Source organism: Aulostomus chinensis, chromosome 10, assembly GCF_037954235.1.
Source record: "Aulostomus chinensis isolate RoL2024-O1b breed Wild chromosome 10, RoL_Achi_v1.0, whole genome shotgun sequence".
Taxonomy (NCBI): Eukaryota; Metazoa; Chordata; class Actinopteri; order Syngnathiformes; family Aulostomidae; genus Aulostomus; species Aulostomus chinensis.
In genome coordinates, this window is record NC_141329.1 from 27,354,029 (window position 1) to 27,371,228 (window position 17,200).

General features: G+C 47.3%; 1 protein-coding gene across 4 annotated transcripts in view; it reads right to left on the reverse strand.

Moving 5' to 3' along the window:
- pak1 (p21 protein (Cdc42/Rac)-activated kinase 1) overlaps nucleotides 1–17,200 on the reverse strand; it is a 50,026-nt gene that overhangs the window by 13,641 nt on the left and 19,185 nt on the right. For 2 of the 4 annotated variants that reach the window (XM_086216780.1, XM_086216777.1), the window contains exons 2-6: nucleotides 6,007–6,226; nucleotides 3,946–4,040; nucleotides 2,915–3,062; nucleotides 2,772–2,809; nucleotides 452–565 (exon numbers count right to left, since the gene is read on the reverse strand). In XM_086216780.1, the coding sequence (XP_086072906.1) occupies nucleotides 452–565; nucleotides 2,772–2,809; nucleotides 2,915–3,062; nucleotides 3,946–4,040; nucleotides 6,007–6,199 (588 nt within the window). In that variant the 5' untranslated portion in view covers nucleotides 6,200–6,226. Of the gene's footprint in view, nucleotides 1–451; nucleotides 566–2,771; nucleotides 2,810–2,914; nucleotides 3,063–3,945; nucleotides 4,041–6,006; nucleotides 6,227–7,402; nucleotides 7,427–15,123; nucleotides 15,334–17,200 lie in introns of those variants that run through there. The other 2 variants (XM_086216778.1, XM_086216779.1) reach the window with 2 other exon arrangements.

Consider the following 17,200-nt stretch of genomic DNA (forward strand, 5'->3'; position numbering starts at 1 on the left):
TTCATTTAACACCGGGTTGCAGAGGGTTGACCACATAGCTTATGGCACCTTGTTTCCACACGCAGATGTCTAGAGTCTCTAACTGTGTAGATAAGGAGAGCGACAGAAACGTCTGATGGTCATCTATCTCGGCTGAGTTTGTCTGATTTCTCAACATCGAAATGTTTTCAATATCCTCGCGCACCTCGGAGCTGCGGGGGAAGCAGAAACCTGATTGTAGCTGGTTAGCTTGTGTTCGCTAGCAGGTTTCATAGCCTATCCACAGTCCAAGGAAACAAAGACATGAAACCATGAAAATGTTGCCGCTAATAATTTGATCCTGCGAGGAATTCTTCCAGTAAGACTCAAAAATAACCAAACCAGCACACTTCAGTTCTTTTTCAAAAAGAATGATAAAAGGCTTGTGTGTGTGTGTGTGTGTGTGTGTGTGTGTGTGTGTGTGTGTCCTTACTGATTTTGTGTGCTCTGGTCGGGGGGCGATCACTGGTGGCGGTTCGGCCTCGTCTTCATCCTCGTCTTCAGACACAGTTGCGATGGCGGGCGTCTCTGAAACGGCCTTGGAGCTCTGTGTGATGTCATAAGGGGAGAGAGGGTGGGCCTTCAGTGACATGGTGGTCACATGAACTAACAGCGATACCAGACCCATCATTGCGCCCTAGAGTTTTGGGCACATCCCGTCATACGGGGGACATCTCCTGAGCGTCTCTCTCACGGCTTCCCTTCCCGTCCTTCCACCCATCTCTTCCTCACCCTCCTCTCTCCATTACACGTGATGTCTGAACGCTCTGGTCATGTCCGGCTTCTGACGCCGCTCGTCTTCCTCTCCATCCCATCCCTCCCTTCCTCTCGCCTCTCTTCTAACGCTCCCTGACAGACTGATGCTAGGATAGTAGCCAAGCTGCTGGGAAATGGTGAAAGGTGGAAAAGATGCTGATTCACTTTGCAGAGAGAGACCGAGGGAGAGAGAGGGAGAGGGAGAGAGAAAGAAAGAGGAGTGGCATCACCACTTCCTCCTCCTCCTCCTCCTCCTCCTCCTCCTCCTCTACATGCTCACCTTCATAGTTCTATCTAAAGGCACCTTTCAGACAACATTTTCACTGCGGCAAAAATCAAACTTGCTCATTTCTATCAGCGAGTGTTTGGCCTGTGTGGGTGGTGACCGACAGTTGTTGTCTGGGTGTTGACAGCTGCTCTTTGTTTTTCTTAAAGGAACACGACAACTACTGTTACCAACATCTCATCATTCTCAACAGCTTTTAAAAAAATTCCAACTCTGGTTCTATCGACGCAGGCAAAGACCGTTTAGGACGAGAGTGGATTTTATGACGTTTGAGACGTCTTTCTCTACCGACCCACTGCTAGCGTCCGTTGCTGCTAGGCTAACTCAATAATGCACCAGAGAGGAGGGAGGGGTGTCCATCTGCATACCTGGCTCTAAAAAAAAAAAAAAAGATGAAAAATAAGAGTCCCCCTCAAAAAAAAAAAGATGGTACGTTCCTTTAAAACTGGAACTCACAGTGGAGTTAAAAACAGCTTCCTGTACTGCTGTCTATCGATACGTATTCAAAATTCCAACAGATAAATGGTGGATGAGACAGAGACCGCATACAGAAACGATCTTACATGTGAAAAATGTCAAGTTGACAGCTCGTGGCATCTGAACCGCAGCCTCCCTGACCACAGGAAATGACTGGAAACACTCAGCATGAGCACAATGTCGGACTGGAAGAATAAAAAGTCAAACACGCGGGCTACGAAACCAGAACCCAGCAATAACGTTTCTGTGGCCAGAATAACAAGGTTTACGAGGACATTTCACCTCTCGATGACTCACGGTTACTGTAGGTGTCTTTAACTCACAGGTTTGTTTGTTTTTTTTATCCCCCCGGTTTTACTTCCTGGTGACTGCAGGATACAGGAAATTCCAGCCACAAATACCAAACAAAATATTAGCTTGAAGCTAGTGGAGACAGACCACAGCTAAACTGTCCAAAACATGTCTTGACTAACTCCCAAACGCATCAGCCGGTACAATCCAGCCGTACGCTCAATAATCCACCAGCACGCGGATTTAAACTAAACAAACAACCGGCAACACTGCTGGTTCCGGTGTGACCAGCCGGTACGGTCAGTTGGGTTTGTTGCGACACAGGACCTGAGGATTAAAACTCGCTGCAGTCACCATGAATCGTTTGAGCAGAGAGAAACAAGAGCGAGACATAAAACATATTGCGAAATCACTGGTTGTATGTCTGGACAGTATTTGGTGTCGAATCCCTCAGAGTTCGCTGACTGGCAGCGTGCTGGAAGACGGCTAAGAATCTGTCAGGGAGGTTAATAAACAGCTGAAGAATCATGTTGCCGGATACTCAGTATCATCGTCGTGTTTCCAGCAACATATTTTGATGTACATTTTGAAGTAGAGAAGGTGGATGAAAACTGTGATTTGACACTCATTTTGAGGAGGTTTTTTGTCTTTTTAAAAAAAAGAAAAAAAAAAAGAAGAGTAGAGGTGTAAAATGAGAGATTAGAACCCTCTTTCTTTGTCTCACAGGATTGACCGGCTGCTCGTGACACCAGCGTCTTAGTGGAGAATCTCAAACTTTGTCGTCCGATAGCAGCAACGCGTCCAACGTCAACTTTTACAACGTCACCTTCCGCCGCTGTCACAATCGCTGTGACATCACAAACTCTTCTGAGGGTTGAGGGTTAAATGGAAAAACAGCTCATGGAGATAAACATTCAGCAAAGAGTGAGCGGCGGCGTCTTACCGTTGTCGTGGAGGAGGTGTAGGCATCTGCACTTTTATCTGCATGGAAACAAAAATGAGATTTAAAAAGAAACGGAAACAGGCACAAAGGCAAAGAGTGTGTATTGTGTGTGTGTGTGTGTGTGTGTGTGTGTGTGTGTTCACCTGTGAAGCTCATGTACTTCTGGCTGTTTGCCGTCTCCTTTGAGTCGTAGAACTTTAAAACGTCCAGAACCGCCTGAGGATTCTTCTTCTGCTCCAGTTTGGTGATGTTGGACGTCTGCAGGAGGCGGGCCCACTGCTCCGGCATCCCCTACACACACACACACACACACACACACACACACACACACACACACACACACACACACACACACACACACACACACACACACACACACACACACACGCGCGCGCACGCGCGCTGTCAGTGCTGTCTGCTATGGACGCATCTATCAGCTCTCACAGGCAAATTTCACACTGATGGCAAATAATTTCAGATGAGATAGGATAGCGTGCTGAGGCCGTCTCACACACACACACACAGCCACAGCCACACACACACACACACTTCCTTAAGCGTCCTAACAACGTTGTCGTGGTCTATTTGTACTTCAGTCACAGAAGTGGGTCACATCTCTGTGTTTTCCATTTCTGTCTCTACTCGTCTGTCTGGGTCAGTCCATCACATCCTGCTGGATCCCTCCGATCACAGTTCCACTCACCGCAGGTCTGAAACATCATTTCATTCATGCAAAACCTCTGAACACGAACGCTTGACTGGCGTTTACTCCGTGAATAATATTGAAGTTGTTCTGGTTTGAATACTGATGTGTCTATATGTGAGAAACAGGAACTATGTCCCAGATTACACAGAAGAACTGCACGCACGAACGCAGCACGCATGCACACACACACACACACACACACGCGCACACGCACAGCTAAAAGAGCTTGGTCAGGCGGATCAAGATAGATCCTAAACAAGGCGTCTTTGTCTAATGCGATTAATTAAAAAAGGTTCAATCTGCATTTATTCACACACGCAACAATGAACTCCGGTCCTTTGGTAAGCAATTAAAATGTGATGTAAACAACCCAAACACCACAGACGAACACTGCGAGTCTTTTCAGTAACATTTTCAGTGTTTTAACACCCGCCGGGACAAACTGACAACACACACACACACACTTACAGTAAACTCCCCGGTGACGGCATCAAAGCCGACATGGATGGTGTGCTCAAAATCAGACGGCAAAGAAATCTCTGGCCGCTCCTTCTTCTTATAGGCTGGAGGAAAAACAGGAATGCGCATTTAAAATTGAGCACAGACTTTCCCAGGAAATTCAAACCACATTATATTAATGGAACTGATATGTACCAGCATATCCCAAGTTTTTCACATGAGGGACACAAAATTAAATTACAGTCACAATAAAAGGTTTATTGAGTAAAATCGAGGATGAAAACAAAATGATTTAGTCGAAATTTGGCTGCCTAAGACTGTGGAAGGTTCTAAATGTACCGATTCAATGATAAACAGAAAATAAAAGTCCAATAACTTTAGACAGGAGAACAAAGAGATCCAGGCAAATAAAGCTGTCAAAAATACAAGGAAGAAGAAGTCAACAAGAGTCTACAATTCTGCAATTTCATTTGGCAGAGGCTTTTGTCCTTAGCGAGCGCGACAAAGTGCCTCAAGTTTGATAGGTCGTAGGTGCTGCCATCTAGTGGCAGAGGAAGTGCCAGGTGATTTTTTTTTTGTTAATATAATTTAACCCCAACTGACCACAACCAATAATTCCACATCAACATTAACTTTCAACATTCCCAGTGCTGTGTGTTCACCAAGAGCCCAGTCTTAAACCTCCTGACTCGTTCTGCCCCTGAGGACAAACAGGGTCAGGTTTTAGTGCCTGGGTGTTCCCTGAACAGTTGAGTCTTCAAATGTCTCTTAAAAGTAGAAAGAGGTTCTGCGAGTCACATGGTGTTGGGAGAACAGAGGAGAAGAGTCTAGCTAGACATTTAGAGCCCCGCTGGGCTGGGAGCACCAGCCGTCTCTCAGAGCGGAGCGGGCAGGAGGGAGTGTAGACCTGGATGAGGGGTTCCAGGGGTGCAGGAGTCGCTCTTGTCACTGTTTTGTAAGCTGGAGGGAGAGCTTTGAATTCGATTCGAGCTGCCGCTGGAAGCCAGTGAAGAGGCCTTAACAGCGGGGTGAACAGAAGACCAGATGTGCTGCTGCATTCTGGATCGTCTGCAGAGGTTTACACGTACACGCAGGGAGGCCGGCTAGGAGAGAGCTGCAGCAGTCGATGCGTGACAAGGGCCTGCACCAGGAGCTGTGTGGCTCGTTGTGTCCGGTAGGGTCTGATCCTCCTGGTGTTACAGAGGGCGCATCGACAAGACCGAGCGATCGAGGCCACGTGTACCTTAAAGGTCAGCTGGTCATCAATCATGACACCCAGATTTCTGGCAGAGTTTGTGGGCACGAGTTGATTTGAATCGAGCAGAACACTGGAAAGACAATGAGCTCAGTTTTGGACAGATTTAGAAGAAGTAGTAGAAGTGGCGTCCCTTCTTCCATGCGGAGACATCAGCCACACATGCTGACATCCGAGCTGTTGTGTCTTCAGGTGGAAAAGGCAGGAAAAGCTCAGTGTCATCAGCATAGCGGTGGTCGGAGAAGCCACGTGAGCAGATAATAGCAGTGGGAAGTGAGAGAGGAAATGGATCTGACAATGACGCAGGACCACCAGCCTCCCACAAGGCATCTTGGGTAATCCTCCACACAGGCTTGATTAGAAGAGCTGCTTTTCCAGCACACAGTTAGCAAGTATGAGTTCTGGTTTCTTACGAGCACGCAGGAGTTCTGCAACTCACCACTCTCAAGAGTGAATATGAGAAGTACTTTCCTGAAGAGGCTTCAAAGACCCTCGGAGGGTGCAGTGAGTTTGTTGTGCTGCAGAGCGTCTGATAGCAGCTCTGACACAATAAGGCCAGACGCATAAAACCGAGCTTCACTGCTCCAATGCACACAGGGAGGGTGTGAAAAGTGGAGGTTTTTATGTGTCTGCCGACTGCTGATTGATTAATCGCAGATAACAACCATCCAGATCGACTGCATGGTGTATCTGTTCGTGTAGGTGTATTCTGCTCTCTGCCATTGAAGAGCTGGAAGGCAACACATCTGCAGTTTTCGAGGGATGGAAACGATGAATTCGGAATTCCTCTTTTGTTTTTAAAGAAATTTACTCACTCTTATCACCTCCTCCTGTCAGGATGAATCGGATCGAGCGGTCTTTCTTCTTCTTGTCTTCTGGGTTTGGTGGCAGGGGTTTGGAGCCATGGTTTAGAGGGGCGGGGTCCTTATTGCATGAACCAATCATAGTGCTGGTGTTCCTCATGGGCGGAGCTGGGGGCTTGTCCTCGACCTCCCCATTATCAGACATCTTCAGCTACGCTGCAGCTGGCCGCTCCTGCACAAAATACACCAATCACAGAGGAGTTAGCGGTTGACTTAATGACTGCTAACAGTGATATTCAAAAACACACTCAATGCAAAGCATAAACCCCCAGTGCAACAGTTAAACTTTAACCATTCAAGCATTTCTGCAGTCCATCAAGATGGCTTTTTATCATTTTAAACCTTATTTGTGTCATTTTTAATTCTAAATACCCATGAGAGCGTCCTCTGAGGACAGTAACGTGACGTGGACATGAGGTGTACCACAAGGATCAGTGTCAGGCCCATGTTCTGTCTACCTATTAATGATCCTCCAGGACTGCATCACAGTGTAGGATTGCAACTGTGCGCCGATGACATTGATAAGATTGACAAGCCTTGAATCGTCCCACAGTGGGGAAATTTACATTGTTACAGCAGCAAGGAAAAGGACAAGGATTTGATGCACTCGTGCCTACAAAAAAAACCCAACAACAACAGCTGAGCTCCTCAATGTGATGCTAACAACTGCTAATTCACAGCTCAAACCCATGAACCGTTCAGCAGGGTCAAAGAGTCAAGCATTCGTTCAACATTGAACCGAATCACAGCCAAGCACAGTCATGACTTTGTTCCTTTGTGACATTTAAACATTTCAGCTCTGTGTCTCTTTGTTCTGCTGTAATTTGCTAAAACGAAATCATTTTTATTTCTCCGTTAAGGATGATTTTGAGTCAGAATAACATTTTTTAGATTGAAAATACTGTGGCTTTACAGAGATCTCCAGCCCACCGATCACAGCCAACTCAAATCACCTCTAAGGTAACACTTTGTATCCACTAACTGCATTTTGATCCAAGCGTCAACAGCAGACATGAGAGGGAACAAATAGCAGCCGAGCATCACGACATTTAGCAGAGAAGAAGAAGGAAAAAGACAATTCAAGTCAAGACTCAGAGACAGAAAGGAGGAGGAGGAATTGATCGCCCAGCAGCAAGTTTGATCTCTAAACACAGCGACTAAACCGCCGCTGGGCTGGAAACTGGTTGCATGTATAAAACTCTCGTCTAACTCAGCAGTACTTGACAATGTCTCACACACACACACACACACACAGACACACAAACACACACACACACACACACACACACACACACACACTCGTGCAACATCAGCGCCTCGATTAAACACAACCAGCAGATGATCTTACCTTCCCCACCGAGGCAAACAAACATCTAACCTAGGAGAGTGACTGAGAGGGTGAGGCACCGTCTGCCTTTTAAACAACTCTGCCTCTCGTAAATGCTGATGTCACAATGTGATGTCACAAAGTGAGTCACGTGAGGAAGTGGGTAACCACTTCAAACACACACACACACACACAAACACACACACACAAAACCCATCCTTGAATATACAAAGACACATCTGTTTATTGTATCTGTAGCGTGAAAGCACACACACACACACACACACACACACACACACACACAGGTGGAGTGTGTTTACAGCTGTCAGACATGCAAACAGTCACTGTTTAGAGTGAAGTGAAGGTCCCTTTGTTGTCTGTTGACCTGAAGCGTGTGCGTGCGTGCGCACACACTTACACACACACACACACACACACACTTACACACACACACCTGTTTCCAAAGAGCTTGTGTGAAATCTTTTCAGTTTCCCGAGTCAGTCTGTCAGAACAGAGCTGGAGTGCTACAGCTTTCACCATCGATCCGATGCTGCACTGAAGCTCTGAGGGAATGTTGAGGATCAGTTGAGAATTTGGTCTAAACCAGAAACTCTGAAACTACTTTGGGTTCCAGGACTTGACACCCCCCCATAAATCCACAGGTCAAGGGTCAGGACAGCCAGGCACAGGTGGCCGGTTTAATGTTTTGCGACTGACGTGTTGTCAGGGGAAGGAGATGGATGCCGTGTCGGGATGGAGTCTGTACTCGCTCTTCTTCTCCTGGCTGTTCAAGGCTGGAATCTTAAAGCTGGAAGCTTAAAAAGACTGGAATTATTGAGACCAAATCTGGGCTATAAAACTACACATAAACACATTTGTCCAACTGAAATTGTGCTTTTTTAATGTATAACTGAATAATGTGGTTGTGAGAGGATTTACCTTGGCGTGTGTGTGTGTGTGTGTGTGTGTGTGCGCGCGCTAATCTTCCCCAGCCTGGGGTCACACCAGACGCCAACACTGCAGTGTCACACGTCACACCTCTGATTAAGGAATGCCGGCATTCGATCCACTCAGCTCTGCACCGCCTTTGTTTGGTTCAGTGTAAACGGGCCGGGCGTGATTCGTGACGGCGGGCTCGTTTTTTAACGGAGGTCTTGTGAAATCAGCGTAAAAGAAAGAGTTTCTGTTGGGGCCGTCTCAGTGAGGCGAAGACTGGCGAAACTCACATTACTCATCCGCCGGTGGCCATGTTGAGTGTGTGTTTGTTTGATAACACGACTCTGCTGAAACTGACAGCAGCGTCTGAAATCTGAGACCTCTGGTGTCTGAGTGTGTCTGTCTATGTAAGAGTGCGTGTCCGTGTGTGTGTGTGTGTGTGTGTGTGTGTGTGTGTGTGTGTATGTGTCCCTGTATCTTTTCCAATCAGGGTTGTAAAGCAGGGCTGTTGAGTTGAAGTGACTGGACTTTCATATACTAACAAATAGATGTCTTGAACTTGTTAAAATGTTTTTGTTTTATTTTGTTTTTTTTTCGCAGCTGCTTCGCTTCTTTGTGACTCCAGAATGCAGTAAGAGTCGTCACGTTTATTTAGCTTGAAGCTAACGGCGCCCCATAGCCACCGGCTAACAACAACAATAAAAAAAAAAAACTGTGCCAAAATGTCAGTTTAGAAACGCTCACGTTTGATAAATACTAAGATTTGAGCTAAAAACAAACGCTGCGACGTACCACTTTAATATGAGAACGAATTGAGGTGAAATGATTTAAACACAGTATTTTTGGAAATGTTTTGAAAGGGGAGGACTGGATTTGGAAATGTGTTGACTTCCTGTTTTGCGTTAGGAGCAAGGTTATGTCCTGGAATGTCCAGGGTTTCTCCGTCGATCCAGCTCAAGTGCTGGCTGCCACCTTTGTTAAATTGCCTTTTAGTTGATTACAGGGCCAAAATCAACATAACCACAACCTATATTGTTCATTTTTTTGCTCCATGTTAGTATAAATCTTAATTATGGACGGACACTGTCACCAGGCAGTCTCTGATTTCATTTAGGCGAGTGAGCACACGCGGCTCTGGAGGTGGGAGCTGCAGGGGAAAGCCCTGATGTCCTCACAAAGATAGCTGTACAAAATGCGTGCGTTTGTGTGGCCGTCTGAGTGATGAGGAAATATCAAAGTGTCAGAGAGCCTGCGTGACAGCCGTGCACACACACACACACACGCGTGCACACACACACACACACACACACACACACACACACACAAAATGATTCGAGGTGAGTCAGGAATGATCAGAGCCATCATGGCTGACCTATAAATCAACCATGATCCATTTGTCAGCCTGACAACTTCCTCACTTTTCTCCTTCTTTACTCTCCCTCCGTTTCTTCTCCTTTATTACTCTGGTAGGAAATCTCTCTCTTTCTCTCTCTCTCTCTTCTTCTGCATCCATGCTTTCAACCCCACCTCTCTCTCCTTCCATCTTTTAAAAGGTCTCTTGACGCTATCGATGGCATCGGTCACGGCAGCGTTTCACTTTCCTCTCCATCTTCCCTGCGGGCGTATTGAGACCTGTTTGATCAGCCATTCATTGACTTTCTAGCCATCTTGTTACCACAGAGAAGCCGATTCATCTACGAGAGAAGAAAACATCCGAGGGGACAGATAACCTCCGGCTCCCGATGGTGCGTTCATGATGCACGCTGATGATGCACTGTGGTTACAGAGTCCACTAGCAGGCACTCGGGAACAAATACTAATTATCAGTTGCTGCTCCCTCCATCCATCCATCTTCCCCCTCTTCTCCTGTTGAGGGTGGTGGGGGTGGAGCCTATCCCAGCAGCCTTCCCCCTGGACAGGTCACCAGTCCATGGCAGGGCCAACACATAGAGACAGACAACCATTGGCTCTCCCAGCCACGCCTACGGTCAATTTAGAGTCTGGATTAACCTGGTCCCTCTTGATGTCTTTGGACTGTGGAGGAAGCTGGAGTACCAGAGAGAACCCAGCAGGAACAGGGAGAACATGGAGACTCACCCAGAAAGACCCCGTGCTGCAGCCGGGGCTCCACCCACAACCTTCTTGCTGGGGGGCCACAGTGAGGACCGCTGCTCCACTGTGCCGCCCCAGTTGCTTCTCATGCAAGGGTAATTTGATGCTACATTATGCTTAATTTCTTTCACCACCAGGTGGCGCCATGACTCGCCTGATCTTCCTTTGCCATATTTGGCTTCTCCTCACCATTTTAGGGGAAAATTAGCCACATCTCGCAAATCTCACGCGATGGCAACGTGACATTCATGAAAAAACAGAAATCTAAAAGAAAACGATAAGGTCAAGTTGCCATGGAAACTTTCAGTGTATTATGTGCACTCACACGCACACACACACACACACACACACACACACACACACACACTTTCTCTATCTCTCACTCTCTCTCTGGAGACAGTTGCCATTAAATGTCAGCACTTCCTGGAAAAGCCCAGTCAGCCTCCACCGCCACATTTACTGGAAGATGACTTCTACACACACAAGCCCTCTCAGACGAATTCCTATGGACGCGCTAATGTATGTCACTGCATTTCAACCAGGCACCGTCAGCACTTCGTCTCCCGCTCTGAATCTCGTTATTCACCACCAATACACTCTTGAGAGGGGAAGGGAGGTGGGCGCCGGGCTGCCCGCACGACTTGGTGCAGCGGTCGCCCGCAGCCAACAATCTCAGATATGAACTCTGTCAGCCGGTCGATACACAATCACCCTCGGCTCATCAACTGCTTCACGTGCTTAAATGAGACGTGGGGTCAATTTCTCCAATTCATCCTTTTCCTCAAAAACGCTGCTTCATCTCTGCTCACGGTCGGGGAGTGAAGACGTTAACGCAAGAAAGACAAAACCCTGAGACGATCTATCAAACATCTGTCGCTGGAGAAAAACCCTAAACACCATCTTACACTTGGCTGACGGATGCCCTCTAGAGGCGGCAGTAATTATGACAGGGAGAAGAAGTAAGGAATCAAATGTGGTGGCGGGACGCAGGGCTGGAGCCTGCGATGTCAGAATATGTAAAGCTGTTAGCTGATCCAGGAGGCCGGTGCAGAATACCGAAACATAACTGTACAAAAACGAAAAAGGCTTCGTCACGACAAGAGGTCTTCAAAAAATTAATAGCTGAGTGTAAAAATGACATTTAGGCCCGAAAAAAGAAGAATAGTACATCAGATAAGGAATTGAATGTAGGAATTTATGGTGTTACTACCCCAGCAGCAGCAGGGTGTCGAACACTAACATGTCATCCCAATAAACCCTCCCACTACCACTTTAATAGAAGGATGAAAAAAAATCATATTTCCAGAATTCCTGAACTTCCCAGTGCTTCATCAAGTCAAGTTTCTCGTTTCATTTGTGGCCACATGAAGAAGAAGAAAGCATCAGGAGTTTATCTGTAGTTCTCTCACCGGCCCTCACCCACTGTCTGTACACAGCCTCATATGCTGTGAGTGTATTTGCTGTCTCTCTCTCTCTCTCACACACACACACACACACACACACACACACACACACACACACACACACACACCTCTACCAACCAGGCTGATTCCCTCTGCGCCTCTGTCCTTGTTTAACATTTAGCTGAGCTAGCAGACCCAGCAGGGGGGATCCGCCCCAGTAAGAGCCAAGGAGGGCTCAGCGTCTCTGGGTACGGCGAGGCCATAAAGCCCCCTGCCTGGAGCTCCCGCTGTTACATCAAACAGTCACCCGTGTGGGACGTTCACATGGCAACAACAACCCCTGTGAGTCTGTGCCGTGTCAGATGGCGAGAGATAAATGAGAGATATAAACAGGAAGAGACAAAGAGGGAAAGAGATCACCAGACCAGATAGACACGTTCTCGGGGCCAAACGCTCTGGAGGAGAACATTTCTGTCTCATCTCTCCGCGGCCCGCACTTACATCTGGTCGCCATGGTAATAAATGCGCGCCCAGGGCCCCGACTTCAAATGTATATTTTTACATATTTTATTCACATATTTGATAGCAAGCGCACACGTACGGGATATGTTGATGCACGTGCAAATCACCACACACCCGACCTCACCTGGGATTTAAGTGTGTACACACACACACACACACACACACACACACACACACACACCCTCTTTGAAGTTCCAACCTCAGCAGGGTCCCTGGTTTATATCTCCTACTGTATTCGAACCACTTTCCCTCGTCATCCAGTCCGCCTGCTATCAAACTTATTACATGTGTTTCTTCTAATCGGAAACTTGTTATATTTTCGTCCTCGAGGAAGGAAAAGGAGGTGCTTCAGGTTTTCGTACCGCCAACACGCTGCCTGGATTAGACAAAAATCTAAAAGATCCCAAATTAAAAGCTTCTATCATGGAATGAAAGCAAACGCACTTCCCGTCTCCTACGTGGGCGCGGCTGCTTCTTTCCGGACCCCCGCCGCCGCATTTGGAACCGTTGCTGTGGGTAAAAGAAGGCGACTCCTTCTCCGGTTTTCACTTCCAGTTCAATATTTCAGTGTTTTGAAGATTTGGAATCACGAGTCAGCAGCTCAGCCAGGATGCATCGAGGCTCACACAGCTGACAGCAGAGCACTGAGACGTTTAGCACCTTCGCTTCATGAAGTTCCACTCCGTCCATGAACATCTCCTCGACTTCAGCTGGTGTGGGACTGATATTCCAAGTAACTGTAACTCGAGTAATTCAATTACTTAAATTCCTCGAGGCCCTCCTTTAAATCTGAACTGGACTTTGTTTTGCACGTCGGGGTACGGCCCGGAAATTCGGAATGAAACGGCTGAATTATTGAAGACCAGCGCCTTGATGAGCTTCAGTTCAAGTTTTGATATAATTTATGATCACGCGGCTGCAGCGCCTCTCCTCCCTGGGTCAGTGCAGTTCCTCCACACACACACACACACACACACACACACACACACACACACACACACACACACACACACACACACAAGGTCGGCGCGCTCCTCCCACCTGTCTGTGTCGGATCTGGTGACTTCCTCCATCAGTAGGATGTTTTATGAAGTCGTCCCGAAACCCAACTGGCCTTTCCTTTTGTTTCTGTGTCTGAATTCACCCGCGATTCACGGCAGAGGGCTGCCAGTGGACGAGACTTGACGTCAACGACTGGGTTTATCATGACAGGGAAAACTACGGCAATGGCGAATGACATCATCAGCACCAACCAGGTGTGCTTTTAAGCTTAAACAGCGACATTAGGAGGTCTTTACATTGGACAGGAGAGTCTGGGTCTCTGTCAGAAACTGTCAGACCTCCTCAGAGCAGAGCGGCAGGTGAGGGAGGAGAGGAGGGCGCCGTCGTCTTCTCAGACTGATTACAAAAATAAAAAAGCCAAAACCTGAGTGTCCGTACAAATGAAGTGTGTGTGTGTGTGTGTGTGTGTGTGTGTGTTTGTGTGTGTGAGAAACCCTGCAGTGTGTCACATCCTGCTGTCCACAGACGTCTGCTGTTGTCAGCTTGACAGAGACAGACGGCGTCGTGCCAAGAAGGGAACCCCCGACCCGCCAAAAATGGCGGGAGTTTTGATTATTTTAGGAGAAAGAACGCACGGGAGCGCATCTACGAAAACAGAACGAGGCAGGCCGCCGAAATCAAACACTCACACAGTCACTCAAAACACGGATCCCTGACCTGTTGTGATGGCAAAAGTACTCACATCCTTGGCTTCAATAAAAGCATTGATACCACAAAGTAAAAGTACCTCATTAATATGACAAATCTTGCATGTAATCATACCCTTTTTTTCTATTGAAAAATCAACATTTTTATTGCTTTTGTTGTGCTTTCATGGCCCTCTTATTACTAAACACACACACGCACAAACTCATAAGCGCTGGCAGTTCCTCGACTCAGTACTTTTACATCAGCACTTCATTCTTGTCCATTCAAGAGTCCAGTACAGTCCCAACGTAATCAAAAAAACTGCAGAATGCGCAGTACTTCTTATCTGACGGTCCTACATGTGTGTGTGTGTGTGTGTGTGTGTCAGTGCATGTGTGTGTAACCAGCCGTCTACAAACTACAACAAAAGGAGTACAAGTCGGACGCAAAACGGAACATCACTTCAGCTCCCGCCGCGTTTCTCCCGTGAAAGGGGCGGAGTCAAATTTCTTTGGAAATACTGGTGAAAAGTGGATTTCTTTGCCGCCGGAAACAGACCAGAACACAAAAAAGCCTGCTGCTGGACCCTGAACAAGCAGTTGGAAGAGATTACGGACTTTAAAACGCTTCAGAACAAACACGCAGATTTGTGGGATTGGTTGACAATAAGAAAACAGAACGCTGCATCATCATCGTCATCATCATCATCATCATCATCTCAAACAATTTAACCACATTTTGTACCCTCAAAAACTGTATTTGCGCTGTCAGCTGTGTGTGTGTGTGTGTGTGTGTGTGTGTGTGTGTGTGTGTGTGTCACAGGGAGACAGATGGTAATTTTGAAGAGGAGGATGTGGCCAAACATAAAATAAAGGATGGATGAGGGGAAGGCAGGAGGGGGATGGTGATTTTCTGCTGCATGGAGGAAGAATGACAGCGATTGAGGGTTTTAGAGGGAATATTAAAAGAAAATTGAATTTTAAAGTACACAGAGAGGTGGAACGAGAGAGGAGGAAGCATGGGACCGGAGAGGCTGAAGGGTGAAAGAGTGTGTGGTTAAACAACAGACTGTAGACTCACAGGGGGGGCAAGCAAAGATTTCTAATGACGTCAACTCCAAGTGCATTCTGCACCAACAGGAGAAGACAGAAGTCTCTCCACCAGCAGGGGGCAGTAGTCCGAAGTAGTGAGTCAAAAAAGGGGAAACCAGAGGACTGCAGATAACAAAGCACCATCGACCACAACACTCACGCCGTTCGGTAAAACACAGCGACTCCTCCTCCTGTGTTTCTGATAAAAAAAAACAAGAAGAAACAAAACAAAATAAGCAGCAAAACCCACTGAACAAAACCAGCAGTTCTCCCATTTTCAGCATCGGCGCCGCCATTCTCACGCTCGTGCAGTGACCTCAGCACATGTGCAGGATCAGTCGCACACGCCACTTATTTTCAAGGAAACATGTTCAATATTCTCAAGTTGCGGCGCTCGTTTTATGAGGCCGGCGGTATTTCTAGAAATGGCTGTCTTTGGCGAAAGCAAGGGCGTGTTCCTCCGGCTCTCTCTACGCACAAAGCGCGGAAACACTGAACATTTGGGGTCTCTTCTTTGTGTCACCCTGCCCCCCGCCCTCCTGCTCTACCAGAGAATGAGAGCGCCACCTACTGCTGACCTCAATGAAAAAACACCTAATATTCAGAAAACGTGCGTGAATTCACATTTTCTTTTATTAAATTTCTAATAATGTGGTTTTAAAAAAAAGCCTGATTTGATGGATGATTTTCTGATGATCTCACACACATACACACACACACACACGCACACACACACACAGAGGGTATGATTAACAAGCTGTTTGTCTGTCTGACATTGATTATGCAGGTTATTGTAAGAAAGGCATCCCATCCCAGAGCCCCACCCTCTCTCTCACACACACACACACACACACACACACACACACACACACACACACCTCCATACAACCATCTGTCTGGCCCCTCCTCACCATATTGCCTTCGGGGACCAACTGAGACTGCAGTGTATGTGTGTGTGTGTGTGTGAGGGATCAGCTATCTTTATGAGGACCAATGGGAGCTTTAAACCACATTTCCTCTCACTTTCTACGGCAGCTTGAGGGTTAAGATTGTTCAGGTCAGGCTTGTGGTCAGGCATTTAGTTGTGATGGTTGAGGTCTGGTAAGAAGGTAGGGAATGTATTGACTGTCCTCACAGAGGCAGCTGTGCAAATATGCGTGTGTGTGTGTGTGTGTGTGTGTGTGTGTGTCTGCACGGGCATGTGATCTGCTAAAAAAAACACGCATAATCAATTTGGTACACAAGCCACTGAGATCATTCGGACCACGTCTGGCCCGTCCACTGATGAGCCAGCAGAGACAATAAGCACCCAGCCAGGGAGCGCCATCACCTGGCTACAACGACATCGCCTAACCCGCCCGAGAGGAGCGCGCTCGCACCAGCTGGCAGAACAGCTGACGAAACGAAAACAATACGTACTCTCTCACATGTTTGATGTCATTTAATATTTAACAGACACGCCCTGAAGGCCCTGAGGTGATCTTGACGAGCCAGGCTGAGTGTATTTAATCACACGACCTCAGTTACAGCCTCTGAAGGCTCCGCAGTCCAACTTCAGGCAGGAAAACTTCCCTCAGCTCTCAAACATCCTTCAAGGGCGTGGTTGGGTGTTTTGGTTCTGGATACATGATTGTGGATTGTAGTTCTGATCAGTGTGTCTGTATTTTTGCTTACGTAGTCAACTGAATAATTTATAAAATGGAGGTTTGAATTTAATACTGCCACAAATATTCGGAGTTATCGCCACAGAGCGAAGCGTCGACGCAAACCGTTCACCATCACTCATAACCCTTTCACACTGCACCAAAAACGCGGGTCAACACAGGTTTTTTTGGCACTCTGAAAGGGTCGACTCGGCATTTTGACCCGCGTCAACCGACTCGCCAAGCGACCCGGGTGTTTAGTGGCTCGGCTCGGCTCGCCTGCAGTGTGAAAAAGGCAACACACGTCGTCTCAGGTTTTACGCGACCTTCCTGTCGCGTCCTGATTTTGTCACTGTGCCGCCTGTCAGGCTTCGCCTGTAGCTTCTTCGGCTCCCTTCCAGACGAGCCAAAAACTCCATCCTC